Raw genomic sequence first — 27,735 nt, forward strand, 5'->3', positions numbered from 1 at the left:
AAAATGTATATTTGCATTTAGGCACGGGGATCACTTCATGTGCAGAGTAAAGTGCGTATTTGTATTTGGGCATGAAGATTGCAGAAATTAGTTCACATGCAGGGATTCAAGTGAATGATTAATAAGCAATTGAGTCTCGGCACAGGTATTTATAGAGACACGAATCACTCACTTAGGGCTGGTGTGTTCAGGGCGAAAGAATGGGAGAGAGGAGGAGAAAAAATAAAAAATAAAATTAACAACAATTGCTACTCATATTAAAAACAGCTCAGCATGGTACTTGCTGTGTGTTAGTGTTATTTGTCCGGATGTTTTAGCCAACAAGACGTGTTGTGTTTAAATCTTTTATTTATAATAAACTGCCGCAACATAGCATTCACTCACCACTCTGTGTCCTGCCTGGGGAGGCCTGCACAACACTGCCTGGAGTTTCCTGCTTGTCGTCACCTGTGGCTTTGTCCTGCATTTCCTGGCCTGACATCACCACACCAGCTATCTTGCCACAGTGACACTATTCGACATTTTCAGGTACACGGGTAAAAAGTGGTACGCAGAAGACTGCGCTTGCTTGTGCATGGCTAAACTACTTCTAAACCACTTCTGCTTAGAAAGCACGGTAAGTGTCCATTCAAATCTGGTGCTTTATGCTGTTGTCAGTCTTTTTCATCTTTTTTTAATTGAATTTATCATCCTGTCCTGTATTTTTCCACCATTTTTTAAGAAAATAGTATGCAAATATTTATCATATGCAATACATTGGGTCTTGTACTTTTTTTTACTTCTGCAACTTTGCTGTGGATTTCTCATTTTGTCTTATTTGTTGTGAATTGTTTTTTCTTGTTAGATAAACTGATTGTGTGTTTCCAGTTTAAGAGTACAAAAAAATTAATAATTAATGGTTTGCAAAATAATGTATAATTAGTGGCAAATGTACTTGTTTGACAATAAGAAAACACATCACATTGCAACTGATTGCACCTGTACCAAAATCTCACAGCGCACCACTTACTACTTACCACAACTACAGATTGCAAATTAAAATATGGGTTAAAGGTCAAGTATAATCTTCTAAATCTAGAATATGCCATTACTGCAGTATTTATTTATTTTTTTCGAATGGTTCAGGATGCATATATAGCAAATGATGTCAATTAAATAACAAAGAAAATATTTTACCAGAATTACAGTATTTACTGTAATACACAGAATACGAGTTGCATATATCTTGTTCACAAGAAGCTGTCGTGTCTTTCTGACGTCATCACGTTAGGACTGTTGCCAAACAGAAAGCTCGAAAAAAGCCACGTTGACTGATCGTGGCTATTCAGAAGACAAAGTCAGCACAAGTATAGCAAAAGGGAGATCTGAAGGAAAACATTCAACTAAACATGTCCTCGCCACCAAAAGAGAAAACGGAAACAAAAGCTGGCCACCTCCCTGCTGGTATTGCCTGTTTCATCTGTTGTGTGTGTGTGTGTGGCTTTTTTAAATTTTATACTCGGTATACATATTGATGTATTGTTTGTATTGGCTGTGTTACTGGCTATTGACTTGTTACGAATATATCGGTGCGTTACTCCTAAATGTTCATACTTTTGCAGAATCTAGTAGCAAAACTTAACTAGTAATTGCTTTTTTATGCTTTTAAAATGGCTTCACATGAATTAAATGTGGCACATTTTGCAAGTCTGCAGTTTAAAAATACACTAATTTTAAAGTTGTGTCATTTCAGATAATTAAGATCAAACTATTAAAATGAAACTTGATTTCAGTGCGGGGCATTTTGTATGTCAGTGTAAGTAAAGTTCAGGAAAGTATACGTAGGGCGGGGTGTAGATTTTCACGTGTTATCAAAGTAGCACAATAGGTTTTGTAAATATATGCTCAGTTTACACCCACTTTGAGCCTGACATTTTGCTGTTCACGCGAAAGAAGGCTTATTTGAAATTGCTTCTCGTGCAATAATATAATTGGAGTTCGAGCTGCAAGCATTTGAGTTGTCAGTTAAAATCATAGGTCCCTTGAATTATTATAGTTGTACATTGTAACATGCTTAGAAATAATATAAATTATATATTAGTGCCTATAGAAAGTCTACACCCCCTTTCACAATAAAATATTTTGAGAAAGATTATATATTAAATACAAAACTGAAAGATCATAATTGGATAAGTCTCCAACATTGATGGACAGTGTTGGACAGCAATCAAGTCATGCCACAAATTTTTGATTGGATATAGGTCAGGGCTCTGACTAGGCCACTGAAGGACATTTACCTTTTTGTTCCTCAGCCATTCTAGTGGATCTTTGGCTGTGCTTTGGGTCATTGTCATGCTGAAAGGTGAACTTCTGGCCCAGTTTCAGCTTCCTTGCAGAGGGCAGCAGGTTTTCTTCAAGGACTTCTGTACTTTGCTCCATTCGTTTTCCCTTCTATCCTGACAAGTGCCCCAGTCCCTGCCGATGAGAAACATCCCCATAACATGATGCTGCCACCACCATGCTTCACAGTAGGGATGGTGTTCTTTGGATAATGATCATCTTGACCGTGCTCCAAGGGGTATTCAAGGCCTTTGAGATGTGTGTGTGTGTTTTTTTTTTTTTTTTAAATACTGATCTGTGCCTTTCACAACTTTGTTCCGGAGTTCTTTTGAAATGCAGTACACAGCAGAGGGAACTGCTGAATTTATCCTGAAATCATGTGAATCACTACAATTTAAGACCGCTGGTTTTTGCCCTACAGTAGATTGTCCTAATACTGGACTATGGTACTGTAAAATAAAGTATTGGTAGCCTTTCTGATGGGCTTTGATGCTATGTTTTATTTACCTCTTAGTAAAAGCAGGTGGGATGCGAATTGTACAGAAACATCAGGGAGCTGGAGAACAGAACCAGGAAAAGGACAAAGACAGCAAAGAATATGAAAGCAGCAGGTAAGAGACAAACCCCATGATAAGTTAATTTAGTGCCCACATTTACCCACTGTTGTAAGTGTGAGTAAGACTTGAGGAAATGAGTCACCATTACAAGCCCAGAATACACTAGCACAGTATCAAAAAGGAAATAATCCTGCTATGGTCAAGCAACTTGCAGGACCGTAAATGCAAGTTTTAAAGCAAAACAATGCAAGGATAACCCAAGAATAAGGAAGGATGTCATGTACAAAAAATGTCAAGATTATGCTTGAATAATGCAAGGGAAGCACAACAAAAACATGGAATGAAAGAAAATGACTGTAAGGTCTGTGTAAGGGATGCATGAAATAGGCTATTTTTATTCTTGTCATACTTCCAGTTCTTGCTTTTAAACATGGATTTTGTAGTCTTGCTTGATTCTAACCTGTACATATGGAAATTGAGAATACAAAAGGATGCATGAAGCTTGTGTGCTAGGCTATCAAATAGCTAATCTCATCATTGTTATTCAGAAGTTTCGAGCATGGTCTCAAAGGCACAGGTGAGCATTTCCCACCAGAAGTGACATGCACAAAGCAGGGTGGTCAAGAATATGGTGTCTTACATTTTCTAGTATGCTGGAGTGTTTTTTTTCTCCACCGCTTAGTCCAACAATCTCTGCTGTCATTTTTGTTTAGTAAGGGAGTTTACAAACTATACATGCAAGGGGAGAATTTCTCAAAGGGCACACTGCCAGCAAAGATGCCAAACCTTATTCAATTCTTTACACTGTACCATTACTGACCACATCTGAAGGTGAGCCAGTAAGCTTATCTTATCTGAAGAACTGGTGAAACCGTGCTTTTAAGGTTGTCCTGACAAGAGAGGAAAAAAAATAGTATTTGCTTAATGTTTTTACAGTGCTGTGACAGTTGCTGTTGGAGAGAATTAGGGCCCTATGAAATCCGCGTTGCGTAGAACGTGGACAGAATCGCGGAATTCAGAGAAAAAAAAAACAACTAGGCACCTGAGGACATTACCACAAAATCAGTTTAAACAAACAAAATATATAGGTATATATTAATAATTACATTGAAATAGCACAATGTTTGTATGACAAGAGGCTTCAAGAAACACACCTCATGGGAACGCATGAAAACTATTTTTGCACCTCTCAGCCACCATACATTACTGTCCAGCTGCTGCATTTTTTTCTCAGTTCTCAGGGAGGTATTACTATGTTCCATCAACACATGTAGGCTTTTATTTACATTGTTTATTAATGAAAACATTAAATCTATTTTGAAATGTTATAGTTCAGCTTGTGTTGAAAAGAAAAACTATTAACTACAGTTAGATTTTTTTAAAATTTTTTATTTACAATGCTCCTAGTTTGTTTCTTTTATATTGTGCCAATTTGTACCCTTTTTTTCTGAAAGCTCTTTGATTAAAACCGTTTTTAGAAAGTTTTTTTTGTGAATTGTTAGCTTCACAGGGTTCTCCCCAGGCCTTTTCAGCTGGACGGGCTGCCTGGCAAAGTGGCTGTGGCCACCCGGGTGAAAAAAACCTGATCCAGCCATCGTGCAGATGCCACTGTGCCTTTAACAATAAAGATTGATTTTGCTTCTAGCAGACTAGATCAATTGCTCGTTGCTGGGTTAAAAAAAAATAAAAAAATAATAAAAAAAAAAAAAAAAACTTGAATGACGACTGCTTTTACGTCTTGACACAACATTAACCAATCAGAGTTGAAGGGGCGGGTTTTCTGTGTTGAGCACTTTGAGAGGCTAAAACGTCAAATGACTGCTAAAAAAATAACCAGTTATTTTCAAAGCAAAAATAGTGACCGTGAGTGCACGGGGTCAAAATAAACTGGCGATCGGCTCAACCCACCACAATGCTATATTTGCGCCAGCTACTTTTATTTAAAAAAAAAAAAAAAAAAAAAAAGTTAAGGTTATTTTCGGGTATTATCCTTCAGTCAATTTTTTGTCATGTTATTGTGCTGTAAGGTGATATATAGTACATAACGGCTATACAAGTGCACCAAAAAAAAGCAGGCGTAATCATTTGGTTGTGATATTGTAACAATATGTACCCAGGTGCTTGAGAGATTGGGGGTTCATTTGTAGACGCTGTACACCTTTAAGAAGAAAGGCGTGATACAAATACTTAAGTGCAGAGGTGCTGGATTATTACACTGGTTTCATGCCAGTTTTTTTTTTTTTTTTTTTTGAGGACAGCATTCTTTCCCTGCACTGCTCTCACTGAAATACATACATGAATGAACACATAAAGACTGCCATGAGATTTACAATCTCTATTGTATTTAATATAATAAACTATTGTACAGATATAAGCATTTTGTTTCTATCATTATAAACATATGTTAATCTTCATGTTTTAATATGCACAAATTGATGGCTTGTGCATGTCCAATAGATAACAAATATCACTTCTGTTCAAATCTAGTAAAAAAAAAGTGTATTTAGTATAGCATTTTCCATCTAAAAAAAAAAAGTAAATATGGCAAACGAGGTTAGCAATACTAAAATCGCTAACTTTTTTTTTTTTTTGCCAGGTAGTTTGTGAAATGCTTCTAAACAGTAAAGTACACTTCTTCCACAGATAGCCAGTCAGAAGTGATAGGGGTGGGACCTAACCACAATTCAATTTTCAGAAATGGATGTGGCTCTATATAAATACTCAAGTGTCTTTCTAGCAACAGAACCAACATAGGAAAAAAATATATACTTGTTTCACGGGCAAAGTATAACAGCAGATCTTGTTGTCCTGGGCATCTGGTGATACGAATTGCACAGTCTCAAGATTAGCTGCTCTTTTCATCAGCCAAAGCTTAGCAACTGATGTTACCAAGTTACTGGGGCCCATTTTCATAAGTCTGCGATTGCGATGAGGACGCAGCGGTCGGCGCTGTGTGTGTTTCATAAAGCACTTTGAAAGTGCCATCGCTTGCGGAGTGCAATCACTAACTCGGTAATCAATTTTAAGACACAGTGACTGATTTAGGTAAATACACAATGGCAGGGTTGCAAAGGGAAAGCAACTTTTAAGAACAAAAAGATACAATTATTGAAGTGGGGCTGGTCAACACATCCGTTCTGAAAGTTTGTGACAAAGAAATAAAGTTGCAAACGATCACTGTTGCAGTGAACACTTGGACAGGCGCAAAGAACAGTAGCCGAAAGAAGAAAGAAATTGATAGATCTAGCGAACAGAACAAAATTAAAAGGGGGATGAAAAAGCTTTAAAGTTGATGAAAACCAAAATGCCACACTGACTATTGAAGCTGTGAAAAGTGACAGGATGTACTTTGAAATTCTATACATACATAAGGAAAGCCCTTCAGCTGTGTAGAAAAAAAAAAAAATTCAACGCTGTGTAGCAAACATATTTAAAGAGTGTACTGATCTGTGTTTCACTTTCCTGAAAATGTACTGAAAATTAGTCTTTTGGACGAAACGTATATAGCCAGCTAAGCGAACTCTCTACCGTGACACTTTTTTATTCGTGTTTAGGGGCATGCCTGATAATCAAGCTGCATTTAGCCTCACTATTTAAACGTGTGGGGCAGGTAATAACATGCAGGTGCTGCTGCAACAAAGCTTTGTTATTTGGGGATCTGGGGGTTTCTTTAGATTTTTATCTAGTGAGAAGGAGGAGCTTGTCACTTTTTTTGTCACTTGAGTTTGGTTCATTTTATTTATTGTATCACATTTATGTGTTTTTTAACTTATTGTAGTATATTATGTGTGGTGGTGGTGGGGGTGGTTATAAAACAGAAACAAGCTCATATTGTCATCAATGTTTTACCTGAGAAAGCAGTTCAATAAAGCGTAGTTTCACGGCTGGTAGTATGAGCAACATGATCATAAAACAGGATCTGAGATGGAAATTGCTGCTTGCGATTGCTGTCTTGTAGTCACAGCTTTCTAGTGCAAATCTGCAACGTCGCAGCCCTGCAAAAGTTTTATGAAACACAAATTGCAACCTGCAAGGGGTCTGCGACACAGATTCCTCACAAATCGCTTTTGTGAAATGGGCCCCTGAACCCTGGAGACAAAGCCCAGCATAGGAAGTCTCCACCTGCACTTGTTGGATGGCCTGGCCAGTAGGGGTCACTGAAGTGCAACAAGGAACTGTTCTTGGCTGGTTTTGCTTCCAAAACCTGCAGGTGCACCAAGGCCAATGTATCGTTCTATGTGGGCCCCTCACAACTCTGCATGAATAGGATTCACTTGCATGACTCCATCTGAACTACAGGCAGTAGTGTTTCTACAAGGTGAGCCAACTGTAAACTACAGTGGAGTCTATTTTGGAAATCGAAATGGCAGCAGATCTTAATACTGCTGCTCTAAAGTTAATACAACAGATCTCCCAGCATTTTTATTGGATTTGTTAATGTTAAGACGTGACTCAGTGTTTCATCAATGAGGAAAACATCTGTGGGTTTATTACAGGGTAAATGGGTGGCTGTTGCAGCATCCTGTGGTTTTCACCACTACTGTGTGATACATTTAGCGTGTGCACTTAACCTTGTCCTGAGCAAACCTGATCAGTTTCATTTCCACTGGCAAAATGCATTAGCACTGAGCAAACAGGCTTGTATTAGCATGCTAGAACTTGAAATAACACTAACTTAAATGTTCATAATACTCATTTGGCGAGTTTAACAGATTTAATCATGTTTCATCAAATGGCAAACAGAGGTATTATTTTTGCATTTACCATTCATATTGTTTTATAGAAAAGCACTGCTTTAGACTTAGTGGCCTTTAAAAAAAAAAAAAAAAACAACCAAACATTGGGCAGATGGCTCTTTGAGCTAAAGTGTGTGTAATATGACACAATGTGTTGTCAGATGACGTGTGTGTGTGTGTGTGTGTGTGTGTGTGTGTGTGTATATATATTATATATATATATATATATATATATATATATATATATATATATATATATATATATATATAATATATATAGTGTGTGTGTGTAATATATATGTAAAATAATAAAATGTGTGTGTCTGCTCTGAGCACGCTGTTAAACTCAGGGGAGACATTTTTAAGGAGGACACAGATGTTTTGGACTCCTGTAGTGGATTTTCGTGCACTGGGCTTACAATATATTCCGACAACTTTTATAAATCAAGAAAATTACACAGACTCATTCAATTTGAAGTTAACGAATCGGAGCAGTAGTAGTACTCCTTCGGTTTATTAAATGCTTAATAATGTATCAAGTGGTTACAAAGTACTTTGGATCCCAGCTTGTAGGCAATCTGGCTGTTCCAGTGCCTTCACATGTATAACAGCATTAACACTAACATGTTTTGCCCTTAGGCCATGCATGCAAAAAGCTAAAAACTCCCACCACTGAATCCCAGAGCATCCAATAGATATCACTTTCTAAAGCTAAAACATAATTCCTATATCTTATAGTAATGCATCAATATATTTGAGATATCAATTCAAAAAGGTTCTTACCTTCACTATATGGAAGTGTAGTTGTAGGATATAACGTAAAAACAACAGCTGTCTTCAAAGGCAGAGACTTCTAAATACAACCAAACAGCAAACAGCTTTTCAGAAATCTTCAGAGCATGGACCACTCAACCTGTGTTAGCAAGTAGAACACTGTGTGCCAACCCCTTTAAGAGATTTTTTATTTATTTTTGCTGCACTCCCCCCTCCCATTAATGAACAATACAATGTTCAGAAAAATATGGTTTTTCTAAAATAATACTGTAACGTCACGTGTAAAATGAAAGCAGGCTCCACACGGGCAGTAGCTTTTTGCTTTAATTCAGCAGTTTATTAGCACAGGGCAAATAAATTAAGGATCATGCCAAAACAAAATAATAAAAACCTCTCTGTGCTAAATTCCAGTCTATTTCTTGCTCGCTCTCGCTCAGACAGCCTCTGACAATCACTCGCACAACTGCGCTCAGGGATGCACTCCTATTTCTTTTTGCATTAAACCACGCCCTCCACCAATCCTGGGCATGGCATTCAGACCACGATAAAGTTGAAATATATACTTTTAAGATGGATACACGATTACAAGCACTGTTAGTAATTGTATTAATGTCAATACAGTCACTTATTCTCCTCCTTCATTCCACATTTAAATGAGAAAATAAGGACGTGGAGGATTTAAAGCACATTTAATTTTCACAGCAAAACCCCAGAAATAGTAAAATCTGTTTAATTAGTATTGATATTAGAGTCTACAGAGAGTTGGGAGGAGTCGTCTAGGGAGAGTGGTATTTCAATACACTTCAGTGGGATCACACAACTACAAAACGCTGTGTGGAAACCAATCAAATTTCAAATCAACCTCAATTTAATTTAACCACACGGACCTGGTACTAATCACAAACAGTAGATCACCCAATTAAAACAATGGAGTAGATCACGTTATTATACTGTATTGACATTTGAAAATTACAGTAATTGAACTACATCTACAGTTTTCCTATACAGTGTCTTTTTTACAAATAGAGATGAAAAAATAAATACCAGTCTTTGACACTACATCATGATAAACAGCAAGGCAGTTTACACTCCACAAGCCAACCTGAGTATTAATTTGGCAGGAAGTCGTGTCTGCTCATGCAGTGGCCCTCAAAAGTATTCAGCCTCCCTTGGACTTTTCCACATTTTATTGTGTTACAACGTGGAATCAAAATGGATTTAATTTTGAGTTTTTGTTCTAAATTACAAATACAAAACAGAAAATAATTGATTGCATAAGTATTCACCCCCTTGTCAATATTTGGTAGAGGCACCTTTGGCAGCAATTACAGCCATGAGTATGTGGATAAGCCTCTACCAGCTTTGCACATTCTTTGCAAAATTGCTCCAGCTCTCAAGTTGGATGGGGACTGTTTGAAGAGCAATTTTCAACTCTTTCCACATTCTCAGTTGGATTGAGATCTGGGCTTTGACTGGGCCACTCCAGGACATTGACCTTTTTGTTTTTAAGCCACTCCTGTGTGGCTTTGGCTGTATGTTTGGGGTCATTGTCCTGCTGGAAGATGAATCTTCTCCCAAGTCCCAGGTCTCTTGCAGACTTCAGCAGGTTTTACTCTAGGATTTCTCTGTACTTTGCCGCATCCTTCTTGCCCTCTATCTTCACGAGCTTTCCAGGCCTTGATGTGGAGAAGCATCCCCATAGCATGATGCTGCCACCACCAGGCTTCACGGTAGGGATGGTGTTCTTGGGATGTGCGGCGTTAGGCTTGCACCAAACATAGCGCTTGGCATTGAGGTCAAAAAGCTCTATTTTGGTCTCGAACCATAGAATTGCGTTCTGGCAAACTCTAGTCGAGATTTGATATGAGCTTTTCAACAATGGCTTTCTTTTTGCCACTCTCCCATAAAGGCCAGTTTTGTGAAGCACCCGGGCTATTGTTGCCGTATGCACAGTGTCTCCTAGGTCAGCAGTGGAAGACTGTAACTCCTGTTCTAGACATTCACGGTTGTGCCATATTCTCTCCATTTCTTAATGGTCTTTACTGTGCTTTAGGGGATATTCAGTGCCTTGGAAATGTTCTTATATCCTACCCCTGATTTGGTGCTTTTGAAGAACCTTATTCCGAATTTGCTTTAAATGTTCCTTCGGCTTCATGATGTAGTTTTTGTTAGGAAATGAACTAACCAACTGTGGGACCTCCCAGAGACAGGTGTATTTAACAGAAACACCTTAATTGTGCACAGGTGGACTCCATTCAACTAATTATGTGACTTCTAAAGACAGTTGGTTGCACCAGAGCTTATTTAGGTGTGTCACAGCAAAGGTAGTAAATATTTATGCAATCAAGTATTTTCTGTTTTATATTTGTAATTTAGAACAATTTTGTAGATTTTATTTTTCACTTTGACATTATGGACTTTTTTTGTGTTGGTCAGTGGCAAAAACTTCTAATTTAAATCCATTTTGATACAATGTTGTAACCCAATAAAATGTGGAAAAGCCCAAGGGTGGTGAATACTTTTGAGAGCCACTGTACATTGTGGACTTTGTTTCGTAACAGGGCCTTGCATACAGGGTTTTATTTATTTATTTATTTTTACTACATGTACAGACAGTTCTTTTGAGAACGTAGGTTGTTTAAAAATGAAACAGAATGCCATTGCATCCTTTTTGCCCTCTATCTTCACGAGCTTTCCAGGCCTTGACATAGAGAAGCATCCCCATTGCATAGCATTTCTGCATAGTATAAATATATATTCAGAAAAGTGATGCATACTTGTCAGCTGCATATTGTTTATAGTGTCTGGATTTTATAAATGTTTAGTAGTAGTAATCTAAACAGAAGTGTTTACATGTTTTAACAGTAGCAGTCTTAGGCTTCAGTACAGTGTCTTTCTGGAGCCCCATCCCCGGTTTTTTATTTTTTGGTATTCAAAAGCTCTCCATTGTAAAGTGCAGGGTAGTTATTAAACAAATAGACTTGTCATTGAATGTCCTTCTCTTATTTCTGGCTGAGGAAGTAGATACAGAATAAAATTTGGACAAATTGGTCAAATGCTAATTGTAATTGTAGGTAATTAGATAGAATATAGCCATGATTCTTCTCTTTAAGATTGCTTTGTACTGATTTTGTCAAGCGTTTTGGACTAGTGCATTAGTCACAGGAGTGCTAAAAGGTCTTAAACTCGCTCAACTTTCAAACAATTCTAAAATCAGAAATACTGTAAGAAATCTAGCTTTTAATATTTGTGTTTTGCCAGATTTTAGTAGTTGCTGATCATAATAAATGAAATTAAATGTTTGACTTCTATAAATGAATTGAGGTTTTTGACTTTCATTTCTATATTAATGAAATATAATCTAACCATTCTTCTGGGTTTTCTAGGATCTATCAATCCTGAAAAACATTGGCTTTTTGCCCGACAGCTAACTGCTCTAGGCCTTATATGGTGTTGGAACATGACAGGGCACTCTGTTTAGCTCATTAGCATAATCTTGCTTAATGATGTGCATTTTTATTTCCCTATAGTTCATAATGAAGTGGCTACAGCCTGTTGATAGATTATGTATTATAGCTGACTGCAGCCTTGCATGCTAATGGATCACCTGTTCTCAATTATGCAAAACAAAGACTGATTACTTGTGTGTCAATATTTTTTGGTTATAGAGTATTTTCTTGTCATATTTCAAACCCTGTGTGTGTATATGTGAGATATATATATGTGTGTGTGTGTATGTGTGTATATATATATATATATATATATATATATATATATATATATATATATATATATATATATATATATATATAGATGTGTGTGTGTGTGTGTATGTATGTGTATATATATATATATAGATACATACATACATACATACATACATACATACATACATGTGTGTGTGTGTGTGTGTTAAGCAGAATCTGCATGACCATGCCAAAGTATACGTTTGTGATGGTTATATGTAAAATGTGCTAGGCATTTTGATTCCCAACAAAGGCAAACACATTTGACAAGCTGGCCTTTTTTGCAGTAGTTTGGAGGGCACATTATGCATTAGTTCTGCAGTGATGGTAATTGGCAGTTTAGTAACATAAGTGATCAATAGAGGAAAATGAAACCAAGAAAAGAAAGGGGGAAATAGTATGCCAAGTGTGGCCGACTGAATGAAATTAATGGGACAGTCCAAATTTAAAGCACCTCTAAGGGTGCACCATTAGAAGTGAAGTTTAGAAATAAAGAATAGGAGATCAAGGACTTTTGTCAACACTGTTTAAGAATTTTAAGAATATAGTAATACGCTGTACAGATACATACCCTTCAGTGTACACAAGCAATTTAACAACATTCGTTCATGTGTATTCATGAGAACCTTATCCCATAGACAACATTTAGTAGTTAGTCTGTGGAGGTCATTTTATTTTGTAACTTTACATATTGATTGGCCAGGTTAGTGTACGGTAAAATACTTAAGCTGAGAGCATGAATGTGTTGATTAACTGGTCCCAGTATGCTTGTACATTTGATACCACACTAAACCTAGGTTCTGCTCCTTATTCAATGATTCTAGTAGAAATCAATGTGTTTACAGTAGTTGAAATACTGAAGGGGTTTGACCCTAGAATGCTAAAGGAATAGCAAAATGATTCCCATTGTATAATCTGTCGATCTAAAAATAAACCAAGGGGCTTGCGTCTAAGTGCTTGAGAAACCAAACTCTGTGACGCCAATATGTAGATAGTGAGGGGGGGGGTGGGGGTGGGGACGAAGACTCTGTATACATCCTTCACTGCAAGTCCAGGTCACTACTTTTGTGCTTGGAAAGAACCGTGGTTGGAGCTGTTCATTTTGAAACATGGTCACTAGCGCTTTCAAGCTCCTCACAAGCACAAACACACTAGGGCTTTGTCTCTCGACCCCGTAAGGATTTATTATTTTGCGACGGCTAAGCATCCACTTTTAGTCTGCTTGGCATGGGGTGGCTCTCTTGTATATTACTTTCTCAGCTATGCTGTCTGTGTGCCCGTAAGGCACAGAGCCAAGAGAAGTGCCTGGACAGCATCAGACCTCTCTTACTGATCCACAAATGCATTCAGACCCAGAGCTTCCAGAGCACTGCAGCATCAGCAAATCATTTTCTTTACTGTCTTTCGGTTACCTGGGAGATTTGCTGAATTGTGCCTGCTAGTTTAGTGCTGTTTTATTTATATGCTGACACAGGTTTTTTTTTTTTTTTTTTTTTTTTTTTTTTTTTGTCCCAAGTTATTTGAAGTGATTCATAGCTTACAAGACAAAGGGAAAAAAAACTTCAAAAAAGGTACTGTAGCTACTAAAATGAAGCATCTTATATTCTCTTTACTGATTTCGCTGTTGAGTTTCCAGTAAGACAAATGCTGCACCACCTACAGTGCTTTTTGTGTTTTACTGAATTTTGCTCGTCATTTGAAAGGTTAGGATCTGAAGGAAGCAAACATTGAACTAGCAGTCTTTCTTGGATGAATGTAATATTTGAATTCTGTATGATTAGAGAATACTGTTTTAATACCATATCTTTGTAATTAAGTATGCTGGTGCAGTGACATTTTAGCTTTTGTGGTTTGTTCCCCAGACGGGCTGACTCAGTCTAGATGTAAATCTATGTAAATACTGCTTGGCAGGGTGCCTGCCTTGTGATAGGTTTAAAAAAAAAAAAAAAAAAAAACACTCCTTCCGACCAGTTTGATTCTCAGTCCCTTTTCTATTGATGACAGATGGATAAATCTGCTAGGCCTGCGGGTGGCGCTGTAGAACAGTACAGCAATACTTACATTACAGTACTGGTAGTACAAGTTCTGTAAGTTATTATTCAGTATAACAAATGCAATATGCATCCTAACCAAGCTTTATGATGTAACAGTCTGCATCTAATTGCAGGATATTTCCTGTTTTGAATCATAAGTCCAGACTAGCTTGAGAAATGCAAACAAACTTTTCAACATGTAGTATACAGTGTAAATGTCATCATTGTGGGACTTTGGAACCAATTTTAACTTTCAACAGTACAAGTTGTATGAAAATACAAATGCATATAAACACATGGCTCCATAGTTTATTATGATCATATCAAAATACAAATTGCATTTCCTTTTTACAATTAACCCCCACAGCAGAGTGTAGTGGGTGCACCTATTTACATCTGTCGCTATACTCGCTTACCCAGTAGCGATACAACAGATTAGGACCTTCTTTAGCACAAGTTATGGAGAGAGTATCTGAACCTGGATTCATATTATATAAACCAGTGGGCATTTGCTTTATTTAAATATGACATTGAACACTTACCAAGTACTTAACCTTCATACTTTGATAGTTATTTTATAGTATCATTTCTGGGGTGGTATTCCTTTCCTACTGTACCCCTTCATAGAAAGTAATTGCATTTTCACAGCCAAAAGTAGTAAGTGATGGAACAAACTCGCATATTCTGTTTTTTTTTACACAGTATAATTATTCAACAGTGGGAAAATAAAACATCTTTCTGGAATGTGATTAAGGTGAACTTTTTCTTGAAATAGGTTAGCCATACAGCTAGAAGAAAGCATATGGAAATGTTACTGGATGCCATTCAAGTCTGATGAATAACTTTTCCCCATTTATTTATTCTTTCCTCGCAATCGGATGTGACAGTTGCTTAATGTACAGTGGCTCAACGTTCAGTGTAACATTACAAGCTGCTGTCAAATGTTGAAGGTCATTACTTGTTCTCACCCATTGGGCATTGTACAAAAAACAACTTTCTAGAAGTTGAAATTGACAGTGAATGCCTTCACTGATATAACTTTCAATTGGTATTGAGATAGTGGAAATAGTTCAGTATGTACTTGATGTTTTAAGATGCAAGGATTATGCTCATACTGGTACTGTGGATCATTGCAGTATAGGCAGTTCGGCAGTATAGCTCGCCCTGTGATTTATCTGGCGTTTGTGCTAAGGCTGGACCATGGACTTCTGTACCAGTGTTTGTACTTTAAAATGATTGCAGTATTTCATTGACCTCTGTAATTGTTTTTGTGCCCAGTATTGTGTATTTAAGTCAATTCTGCGCTGAAGCAGACTGTACTGTTTGTGGGATGCACTGTACGAGACCAGCAGGCACACAATGACAAAGCAGAACAAGCCTGTTTTTGTATTTAATTTAAGACTGCATTAAGGGGTATATTTCAGCTGCCCAGACAACAAACCGCTGTTTCTTTTGCAGGGCTTGAATTTCACCACGGGAATCGTGCATTTTCCAAACTGCTCCCGCATATCTGCAACTTTCAGTGCAGGAAAATCCTGCAGAGATATTTTAAGACACCAAGCTATTGTATTTTCCACCCAATATAGAATGCCTGAAACGCTACAAAAACCTCCAAGGAAGTGGGTGTCCATGATGAAAGCACTATGAGCCACATTCTGAGTAGTTCTAGTTAAAATAAATAAAAGTAGTGCTGGATCTATTAAGTACCACAAGACTTTATTCTCTCATACTTGATTATCAGCCACTGTCTAAGCATTATAGAAACTCCGTACACTGCAGTAAGTAAACAGTTTTGAAAAAAAGACCAGTCTATCTAGGTGTTTTGCAAGCGGTGACTTTTGCTTTACCTCTTCACTCGTCCCTATTGATTTTGGGGCACCAGCGCAACAAAGGTTACACACATTACTCAGGCACCATAAAAGCCACCTACCTGACTTGTTTAAAAGTACAGATTCGGGGCTTTCAAAAGATGTATTCGGTGTGTGCATGCGGTACTCTGGAACTACGACAGTCTGATGTTAAGCCTTGTGCTAGACTGAAAGGAATGGTATAGGTTGAAAGCTTAGACTCAGCTTCTCCCTACTCAACCCCCCACCCCCCCATTTAAAAAAAAATAAACAAAAAAAAAACACTATATTCTCACCTCAAACATAGTACGCCTGATCCTATTGCAACTTACGTAATAAAGGAAATGTTGTGGCCTTTCATTTGATATTTGACATGCATGCAGTAGTTACACAAATGAAAACTGTGAAAAACAGGCATAGTCTAAAAAAAGAGCGCTGGTTTAAAAGAAAAGCACCTGCATGTAAAAACATCACGTCCGGCAAAAGCAACGGGGAGTGCTGTGTCTCGCAGGGATGAACAGCTACTAGGTCACCTGAAAGCAGCTTATTTTAAAGCAACAAAAGTGTGATTGATTCAGTGTTTTTTTTTTTTTTTTTATATGCAAAAGTTCCCCCCCACCCATCACACAAATATGAAATTCAAGCCCTGCTTGAGATGGTCTGTTTTCAAAAAAGACAGTTGAGACCGGTTTTGCTGAAATATTTCACAACATTGTGTTCGGGTTTAATTTTTAAATCCTGGACCTTCAGACCTTTTCTATTCTTGTTTCCACAGTTAATTTAATATAACTGACCTTTCTTTTATTTGCTGCCCTTTTTGAAAGCAATGTTTAGGAAATGTCGCAAATGAAATGTTGTGTATGTACTGTTGGAATTCACCTGCTAGTCTTGCAAAGCCTTGACCTGTAATGAAAAAAAAATAGATCTGTTTTAGAACCTCCCCCCCCCCCCCCACCAACCAACCACCCCCTCGTCCACACAAAAACGTCTATGTTTTTGCAGGTACGGTTGAACCTTTGCCAACTTGGAAATTTTCACGTCGAATTTCGATCGTGCAGATTAGACTCTGAAAATTTAGGATCAGTGTCGACGACGTCATTCTTTACCTCAAGTACTGGGTTCACAGACGGCCACTGCAACTTAATGAAAAAAATCTTTCTTTGAAAACAACGTTTGTGACGACGACCTTAATCGGAATTCCCCTGTCTGGGAAACAAACCTAATGTTGTGGAAGGTTTTTTTTTTTTTTTTTTTATCTTGTAGGTCATTCTGTTTCTAATGATAGCAACTGCTGGTGGAAGGGACACTGTACCATTATTAGGAAACACAAGGATAATGAGGGAGCCGCATCACCAACTGGAACAGTGATTGCTCCAGCACAACAAATGGTGCCACTAGGTTCCAACCACCCTCCCAAACAGGTTACTGTATTTAAACTTGTATGTAATGTGTTAAAAGAAACGGTATATAGGAGTTGCTAGTATTTGCTAAGCAAGGAGCTTTATACAGTCCCTGTAAGCCAGTGATGTTTACATCACGTCTGCATGGGGATGGGCCACTGTATTAAACAGCACTTTTTTTTTTTTTGGCTAAATCTTTGTCACGGTTATTGTCTAATCAGTCGGCACCCAAATCTTTGTCTCAGCACAGTGGCAGCCCCTGCAAGTGTTTTCAGGTATAAAGCGGAGAGAGAACAGCTGTTTTTGTCATTCTCCTGCTTGCTGTTTAGGCAGTCCTTGTAGGCTTCTGTTTTGTTCAGCAGATGGTTGGTGGAAAAATTGCAGACTTGTGAAAGTAAGCCAAGTGGCATTGTCTAGAGACTGCCTGTTGATTTCATTTGAATTTAAGATTATTGGGTTCAGTTTGGAGGAGTGATATGTTACCGCAGACTAGTGGTATACAGCACAGAGATATGGAATCCCCATTCAAAGCTTTGCTGTTTCATTTTGTTGGAGATCACTGAGATGCAAAATGTAGTATTCTGGTTCAATTTCTGCTTGTTTATAGTTCTGGAGCTGATAGTGCTGAAATCCCGAGAGTGTAGGTTTATCAAAGGTCACTCAGTAAGTGGCTAATCTAGGATTTCAAATAGATACCCTCTCTGTTGCTGCCCTTAGCTTAAACCAGTAGGGTTAATTCCTTCTTGGTCACAGGACGTATAGTGCCCGCGCGCACACGCATGACCCCTGGTATTATTTGGGTCATTTGCACAAACTGTTGGGCATCCAGACACAATTAAGTTTTTTGTGAGCTTTATTGATTTTAATATTGATATTTGTGTTCTTATACAGTTGTATGCACAGTAGTATAAAGACCTGAAACTAGGTTTAAAACATGTTTAGGTTGTCCAGGATGCAGTTCTCTATTAAATAAATGTGCTAGGCATATTTGACTATTCCTAACGGAATACTGTCTAAGTAGCCCATGGTCATTATTTAACATTTTCTGGTAACATCCACAATTCCTTTTTCAAAGCAACATTCAAGGTTTTTAATGTGTGTAATTAAGCTCATGGTAAAATCTGGAATGGGTCAAACTGCTGTTAGAGTTGTCATCCCTACAGTCTTGGATATGGAGCACTTGCCTAAATGAAATTCTGCCAGATATGTTGTCTTGTCCATCATGACTGAAACTGGCTGACAACAAGGAGATGCCTCTTTTTTTTTTTTTTAAAGTTGAACCCAGATTAGTGGGTGTTATTTTCTGATCTGACAGTCAGGAAGATAGACGATTTACCTGTCTCGCTGCAGCAACAAGTGGATGGAAGAAATAAAATGGTTCAGGGGGACAGGTTAATGGTTCAAAGCCACCAGGATATGGTGACTGAAACCTAAAATGATTTACAAAGTAATTTTAAATAAGAATAAGTAAGTTAAGAACTCTTATTCAGGCCCGTACTAAGTTCTTTAAACTGTAAATATGATATGAAAATGAACCAGATCTACAAATACAAAAAGGAGAAAGCATAAAAGGTTTACCAACAGTCACTACTGAAGAGGCTAGCTGGAGCTAAGAAAATAGCTACGCCCTGTGCAGTCAGGCCTTCAGAAAAATAACACCATGGGGTGGTCGAGGCGTTTGAAAGTTCGGCCATGACTCACCTCGGGTGTTGGTCTGTCCTGACGTGCACCCTTGGTTGTAAAAATGAAAATAGGGAAATAATTGAAGTATTTCTGTCCCTGTTGGTGAAGACGGCAGGCAGTGGAAGCTCATTAAAACCAGGCATACTGTTCAGCCTACAGCGGGAAAAGCAACTAAGCCCAGTTGTCACTATAAAAAGCACTGGAATAAAAGGAAAACATTTCTGTTTATCAGTTTAAGGTCACTATGACTTAACGGGGGGGGGGCGGGACCACGCTTGAAGATTTAAAAAGCTATTTTCTTAATTCTCTTTTGGATACTGTACATGATGATCGATGTCAATTTCTGGCTGTTTCTGTGTCTGACTGGGTCTTTTATAAATTGAAGTTTTGCCAAAAAGGAACAGAATGGTTCACATGTGTAGGTGGCATAAAAAATGACAAGCTGGTCAGTTATTTGTGTAGCATATGTTGTAATGCCAGGCAACAAATAAAGATATTAGACAGTAACATTATTACATGAGGAGAGTAATAAAATAATAATGCATACATAGTCATTGTGCAGGAAACCTCCTAATCAAGATTTTGGTGATTTAAAAGGGCTGACTAATGAAGCAGTGGCACATACATTATATTACATTTATATGTTTTAATTGTCTATCATGCCAGTACTGTTCAGTCAGTTCTGAAGCAGACAATGTACTGCAATCTATCTTGGAATAAAATGCAAACTTTTAAAACAAATCAAATGAAGGATACATATGGTCAGTTTATCTCCAGTTAATGTTATTCATATACTCTAGCAGGGCTCTAAATTGGGGGGTGGGGGGGGAGTGCAAGGTCAATGGCTTTCGGCTCAATACATTTGGTGAGGGCACCAAGGCCACTAAACTTAAGTCAAGGCCAAAGTGGAGGAAGTTGTGTAGTTTTGCTTAGAATTCGTGTATACAGCTAATTGACCACAGCAAGAAAGATTTATAATAACTGTTAATTCAGAAAATGCGGTTTGGTTTTTTTGTCATCCAGCACCCTAAACAGGACTCCAGGCTCTCTTTGCCTTGGTTCTCTTTGCCTAAGCCAATGGCTTGGGCCAAAACAAATTGGTCATTAAATCCAATTGTTGGGTGCCACTTTGTTAGCAACCAACTTGCCCCTGTTCAACTACAAGTTACGATGCTAAAGTGATACTAAAACAGTAACTTAATGTCTGTACTCTCTTTTTTCTCATTCTGCTGAATATGTGAACTGTGCAGCTGATGACAGCAGTGAACTCGGCATTTTATATTTTGAGATGTTTTTCAAGTGGTGTGTGTGTGTGGAATTGGTGGCCACACTCTAATTGTGTACTGTTGTGTTATGGGAAATGACATGCTGCAGCTGGCATGCTCAAGTGGAGTCCTGGCCTGACAGTATGTAGCACAGCCAGCTCTTAGGTTTTGTACTGCACATATAACTTTAGTGTTTCAATAAAAAGTAAGTTTCGGTAATTTAAATATCCCACATTAAACACAGTACCATAGTTTAGATATTTCCAAATCATTATTTTCTATTACCACAATCTTAAAGCCAAGCTCAGTGACTGGCAGTTTTTCTACTGCAGTCAAGTAAACTGCAGTACATTTAATTTAATTCACTAAATGATTTTTTTTTCTCTCTTATGAGTACACTTCCTAATTAGTCCCAAGTGTTTAATTGAGTTGAACTACCACCGTTCTTAAAACGGTCAGTGTGAAATGAACTTCCCCTCAACAGCTGACCCTGCTATAGTACAAAACCCATTACAGGTTTAGAAATGAACATTTTTTGATGAGGTGGCCAGTCAAGAATATCTGGTGTTCCATTAGATTTTGATGGCCGTACATTTTTCAAAAGGAACTTAGTCACAATAAGTGGTAAATGACATGGCATGATCAAAATAACTGAAGCAAACTGACAAAAGAATATCAACCTTTAAACTGAATGACACAGTTTGCATCAGCAGTAGAGAGACACAAAGACTTTTACTAATTATTACTTGAATGATGGACACTGCTCAGATGTAAAATGTTCATCACAAAGCTCCACTGAATTAACTGCAAAGCAAAGGATGTCATACAGTAGTTTAAGTAGAATATTTTTTCTTGTCATTTCAGACATAAACAATACATCAAAGTAGAAGTTGCATTTGTTAAATCCCTTCCATTGTCTCCTTCAAAATAAACAGTGACAAATTACACATTTTCAAGCAATAGCATTACTGAGTTTTGCTTCTTCAGCAAATAAAAAGCATAGTGAAAACTGTCCCATTTAACCCAAATAAACACTTATATTAAAATGAATGGTGACAAGGTTGCATTGCACAATGAAAAAAGACAAAAAAAAACTCAGTTTTTTGGTTCTTGTTTTATTCCACATACAGAATCACAACTAAACGAAACATTGACTACTACATAACATTTCCCTTGCAAGTTGAGCCAGTGTTGGACAGCGTGTGGAGTGACGTACCTGCATCTGTAATCCCCAGATTCTGACTCGTCCCAAATCTGAAACACTTTTTTTTTTTTTTTTTTTTCCTAAATTTATTTAGGAAGGCTGTGAGCTTCAGGTAGCTCATTTACAAATTTTTCCCAGGAAAAACAGCTGTAGGTTGCAGGTTTCAAAAAGTAAACACAAAAACAAGACAATGTACACATTAATTTTACTCGGCACATACTCAAGACCTGTTTAAGCACTTTTTAAATTACTACAGGAGATGTCAGATTTAAGGCCTCTGGGTAGCAGGTTCCAGTCTGTAGCAGCAGAAAAAACAAAAGGTTTTCTTCCTGCAGCACTTTTTACAGATGGTATATTAAAGTATTTTGTACCACAGACATTACGTAGAATGTAATTACAGGTAAACTCAGAAAACAAGCTGTTTAAACTGGTAATTTGTTGTGCTCCTTTTTTAAAAAGAATCGGATTCCAATGGTAATTCCTTCTGTTAGCAGGTGATAGCAAATCTAATCTGGAATACAAGCTGCAGTGATGCTCTAGTGGAGTACAAACCTACAGATCCTATTATACATTGTCTATCTGCAGTGATTCCTTACCAGCAGTCATGTAGATCACATTATAGTCTAGAGCAGGAAAAAAGTTGTTAGGCAAATTTTTAACCTTTCTGTAAAGGTTAAATGGCACTGACCATACATTACTCCATGCTTCCTACCAATTTTGCTATATACATCTTTAATATGTTTTTCAGATTTAAGAGTTGTCAATGTGAACCCCTAAATATTTTAAAAGCGTTTTATCTCCAGAAAGAAAGACAAAGCAGATTAAGCCTATCCCAATTTATGTTCGCTACATCATTAACAAAGGCATTCAGCACAGACTTTCAGAAAGACCTGTACAAGAATTTTAGCTGGCCCTTTTATTTGTTTTAGCCTTCCAAATACAATAGACTGTACAATATGGAAGTCACTGTTTTGTTTTTTTGCAAGTAAAGTGTTGTCAGGTAGGACGCAAGACTCTTGTACTTGTTTTATTAAATGTCAGAACAAACACTCACCAACACGTAGCTTTATTTTAGACTGTCTGACTGTTCACAGCCCACACTGTTTCTAGAGGAACAACACTTGTCATCTGATTTACGCAGTCCCCCATTACGTCACCCCTGTAGCGTCGAACATGCAACACTAAACATAAAACAGACGTGTTTCTGCTCTGGATTTCCATTTTTCTCTTTCGGTAATACTTGCAGTCAACAGACTAGTTTTGGTAATGATCAACAGTAGTGTTGCAGGCAAAGCTATTGGTCCAATATAAATGTCTGCCCAAAATTACTCTGTACAGTCCAAGTGGTTGATGCTGTACTATAAAAACACACCTTACCTGTATTAGTGCTGCTGATGTCAGTCAGTGGGAGATTTGAGCATGTGTGGTACTGAGAACCAGATCAACGGTCAAGCGAAAGACCGCACAAACGAGCTTGCGCGGTCCCACTGATGGTCCAGATTGTAACCCCTGAAGACAGACGTGTATTCATTCTGCAAGACCGCCTTCGACAGCATAACCTTCATCTTTGTATCCGGAAAGGACATCATGGTCAATGCTGAACACTTAACACATAGGTTCAAGTCTGCATTGGTCATAAAGGGCTCTAAACACCTGCATAGGTTTATTCCTCATTTCCCAGACTCTGCTTCAAGTCTCGTCTCCCTCCATAAGGTGTGTTTTATATTTTTATTTTAGGGGTTTCTCCCCAATGTCTAGGGTAAAAAAAACGTCTTTCAGATGTTGTTCTTATACCTGTTTTGGATTTGTTGTGCAACTTCCATAAAATGAATGGAATAAAATAACACCTCCCATAAGTCTAGCACAAATTGTTTGAGTAAAAGGTTTATTAATGTTGGGGGGGGGACCATGAACCTAGTTTGGTGTAAGTTGGAAATGGTAGGGTGTAACCTGATTTTTATCACGGAATGACCCATTCCTGATGGTTCTAAAAATCTATTTGCAGCTGTGGCAGGGAATGGGTGTCACTGGAATGGATGTTTCACTTGACCAGAGCCAGATCTGAACCAAGGCCATTTGAATGGCATTAGAAGTTAGGGCATTGCCCTGCTTTGTCAGCTGTCACTGGTTATACAACAATTTAGGTAAGGTTAACAAGTGTCTTTAACCAGTTGTAAAATGTGTACATGCATAGGTTTGGTTTTGTCCTGGTTGGGCTGTTGGAAGAGATTGGAGGATAGCAATCTGAATTAATTTCAAGCCCTAGGTAGTTTTAGAAGGTGAACTAAAGATTGACTTACTGTCTGGTGTGAATTTAATTAGAAAATGTGGTCTTTAAGACCTGTCAATTCAGAAAATAGGCATTGAAAATTTAAAATATTTTCTGACTTCAATTTCAGCTGGTTATATCTGTTTAATAGGCCTATTAATACTTAATCCACATAGTTATTACTTGGCCTTATAAATCCATGGATTCAAGAGAATTAGGTTGGCTTTACTGACTATACAGTAATGTAAGCCTTTAAAAGATGGCATTACAGTGAAATCATTCTTATCCTAGGTTTTTTAAATTTAAGAAATCAAATGCGTTTTTACAACCTTTTAAATGGAGTTTCTATGTAGATGTTTTAATGAGTCTCAGAATAATTGCAATGATTGGTGTTATCAAGAATTTAAATCCTTTTGAAAGTAAAGCAGCTCACTAGAGCTGGGTAACTCCTGGCTTTATAGTAAAAGAGGATACAGAATCAATTAATTTTGCTTATTTTATATAGAGATGATATTAATATCTTATAATAAATTGTTTATGGGGGAAAAATAGTAAACATGTCAAGCTCTGGCAGTTTTAGAAATCTGTTCCAACAATATGCCAATATAAATGGAATGGCTGGTTCAGTGTGTATTAGCAGGGAGTCATCAGCTTTCTGATACAAAGCCCATCTCCAACGTTACAATTTTTTTTTTTTTTGCATGCCAAATCTGTCTGGTTTCCATTTACTTTCTGGTTACACAGCGTTTACTCCAATTTCACCTGACATGCAGCAAAAACAAAGCGAATGAGACAAGCTACAGTAATGTAAAACAGTTAATCGTTAAACAGTTTTAGATTCTGATGTAGCATTTTATTTTTTTTTACAATTTGTGATCATTAGTTACGTTTGCATCTTTTATTTGTAAGTGAACTGTGACATTAGGCCTTATCAAGCACTATATTGTGCAATTTTGAGTACTGACTAGTGACTGGATACTGTTAATCAGCATTCCCTCTAAGCTTTTTAGATACTGAGGAACTTGCTGTTTTGAGGGTAAATCAGGTGAGAAACCTTTGGCCACGCATTAACCCTCTTTTTAATATATTTTTGTTGCATTGTACAATTTTGAAACCATATTCCAGCACAAGTATCTCAACAATTTTACAACTTACTTTAAACAAGACATTTATTGTGGCTCTGCTTCTGATTTTGAATCATCCTCTGATCCTCTGCAGCCCTGTCAGTTATCATAAATACAGACTGCATGCTTAACTGGTGGCCTGCATAAAATTTCTTTATGCTACTGCATAAAACACTGGCGTCTGCACTGCCTTCAGTTGTAACCGTCTTTAGGGCTAGTCATTGTTCCATTCTTGAATACCAAATTCCACTTTTCAAATATGGCATTTGAACATAAATGTAATGCTGCTAGTTAAAATAAGTATATTTAAGAAATATTACCACAATTCTCATATCTTGTCAAGCGCTTTGATGGTGGTCCACTATGAAGGGCGCTATATAAAAATTTAAATACTACTGTTGCATATAGTACTGTACCAACAAAACCAATACAGTACATCCAAATGGAAGCCTACTTATTTTTAAAAGCGTCCTTCCAGCTATGTATTTGACATTGTATCTTTTTTTTTTTTTTTTTTTTTTGTGTGTGTTTCCCTGAAGGGTTGGAACAGGCCAAAATGAAATAATCAGATAAGCATCACGCACATGGAACCATCACTGAAGTCCAAATTTTGTAGGGTCGGATATGTGAGTGCTGACTGCATATGAATTGAAGTCTGAAATATGCGTCTTGCATTTGTGATATTCAGGGTATTCGTTCCCTTCACGGTCTTCTCCTGGAAGATTCAAAACTGGGTAGACACATGGCAAATGACATTTAATAGAGAAAAGTGTAAGGTACTGCACACAGGAAATAAAAATGTACATTATAAATATCATATGGGAGATACTGAAATTGGAGAAGGAATCTATGAAAAAGACCTAAGAGTTTTTGTTGACACAGAAATGTCTTCATCTAGACAATGTGGGGAAGCTATAAAAAAGGCTAACAAGATGCTCGGATACATTGTGAAAGGTGTTGAATTTAAATCAAGGGAAGTAATGTTAAAACTGTACAATGCACTAGTAAGACCTCATCTTGAATATTGTGTGCAGTTCTGGTCACCTCGCTATAAAAAAGATATTGCTGCTCTAGAAAGAGTGCAAAGAAGAGCGACCAGAATTATTCCGGGCTTAAAAGGCATGTCATATGCAGACAGGCTAAAAGAATTGAATCTGTTCAGTCTTGAACAAAGAAGACTACGTGGCGACCTAATTCAAGCATTCAAAATTCTAAAAGGTATTGACAGTGTCGACTCAAGGGACTTTTTCAGCCTGAAAAAAGAAACAAGGACCAGGGGTCACAAATGGAGTTTAGACAAAGGGGCATTCAGAACAGAAAATAGGAGGCACTTTTTTTACACAGAGAATTGTGAGGGTCTGGAATCAACTCCCCAGTAATGTTGTTGAAGCTGACACCCTGGGATCCTTCAAGAAGCTGCTTGATGAGATTTTGGGATCAATAAGCTACTAACAACCAAACGAGCAAGATGGGCCGAATGGTCTCCTCTCGTTTGTAAACTTTCTTATGTTCTTATTTTCTAACTATGCTTGAGCACTGAGGAGGGGCAGAGTATGTATTTATTTATTTTATTATGTGCCTATCTATGCTGCACAAGACTCCTGTAATGGTGCTGGGCTCGTATTCGGAGCTGCCTGGTTTTCTGCTATAATACTGTCAAGCTGCGTGGTGGGCATGGTTTTTATTGCGCTTGACTCATATTTTTGACAGGCAGGACTGCAGTAGGCTAATGTTGAAGTTTTCTTTATTGTGTTTGGAGTCTCTTGCTTTTGGACAAACTTTGGTCTTTCTATGGAGAGCCAGCCATTATTCCACATTGTTGGTTTTACGCGAGCAGGGAGTTGGCTCTTGGGTGTGGGCGGCGGTTGGACTGAGAGCCGGCTTTGCTCTGCACAAGCAATAGTATTATCGCTTTACGTTCAAGGGTATTGCAAGATTCTTTTGTATGATGTACAGTAGTATTTAGGTCTATCCATATATTACAAATTTTGTTCTAGCTTTCCTAATAATTAAATGTCACATATTCCTTTCAGAATGCTAACTGTTTTCCTGAGCTGCTAAATAGTGAGCAGTCAAGTCTGATGCTGCCATCTGCAGGAATTTGAAAGTCTTTTTTCACCGGTGTTGAAAAGATGGAGATGGTACATTTTGCCTTGATTGAGCACACACATTGTGATTGCATTTGTTTAATGCAGACTTTGATTTACCATCTGTTATGTCTACAGTATAAGACGGTAATCTCTTATACTTTAAATATGATCCGTTTTTAACTTGGCTGTTTTTCTGCCTGTGAACATTTAAGAACTGATATATGTCCTATTTATACAGCAATCTGCTGCTTCATTTTAAATTGCAGTATAATTGGGGAAACTGGACTTGTAGAACAAAATAGAGTATTAGTTGAAATAACTCGTCATTAATAAAGGCTTATTCACACTAGACGGTGCTAGTACTACACATTCATCTTTTATTGTGTGAAACTCCACATACAATGCTGTTCATCAGCCATTATTTTTTTACATTCAATAGTCTGCTACACTGTGTAAAAGTTAACATCCTTGTGCCTAAAATACCGGTAAATGTTTATCTGAACTAAGACGGTGAGTTACAAGGTTAAGATATATGATGACAGCAACATCAGTTTTACTGCTTATGGAATGCATGTTAAAAGCTTAGTACTGAAAAAAAAAACTGTTAAACTCTCCAGCAATTGTATGCATAAAACTGGCCAGTTGGCCTCCTTTCTGCTAAAAGGTGTTTTTTAGTGTGCGCAAGACA

General features: G+C 37.5%; 1 protein-coding gene across 1 annotated transcript in view; it reads left to right on the forward strand.

The window, feature by feature from the left end:
- The first annotated feature begins 1,262 nt into the window (after nucleotides 1-1,262).
- The window catches only part of LOC121313420 (death-associated protein 1-like), a 43,045-nt gene continuing 16,572 nt past the window's right edge, over nucleotides 1,263-27,735 (forward strand). Inside the window, exons 1-2 of the mRNA XM_041245944.1 lie at nucleotides 1,263-1,443; nucleotides 2,834-2,930. Of these exons, the coding sequence (XP_041101878.1) occupies nucleotides 1,389-1,443; nucleotides 2,834-2,930 (152 nt within the window). The 5' untranslated portion in view covers nucleotides 1,263-1,388. The remainder of the gene's footprint in view (nucleotides 1,444-2,833; nucleotides 2,931-27,735) is intronic.

The sequence above is a fragment of the Polyodon spathula genome, chromosome 3 (genome assembly GCF_017654505.1).
Source record: "Polyodon spathula isolate WHYD16114869_AA chromosome 3, ASM1765450v1, whole genome shotgun sequence".
NCBI lineage: Eukaryota > Metazoa > Chordata > Actinopteri > Acipenseriformes > Polyodontidae > Polyodon > Polyodon spathula.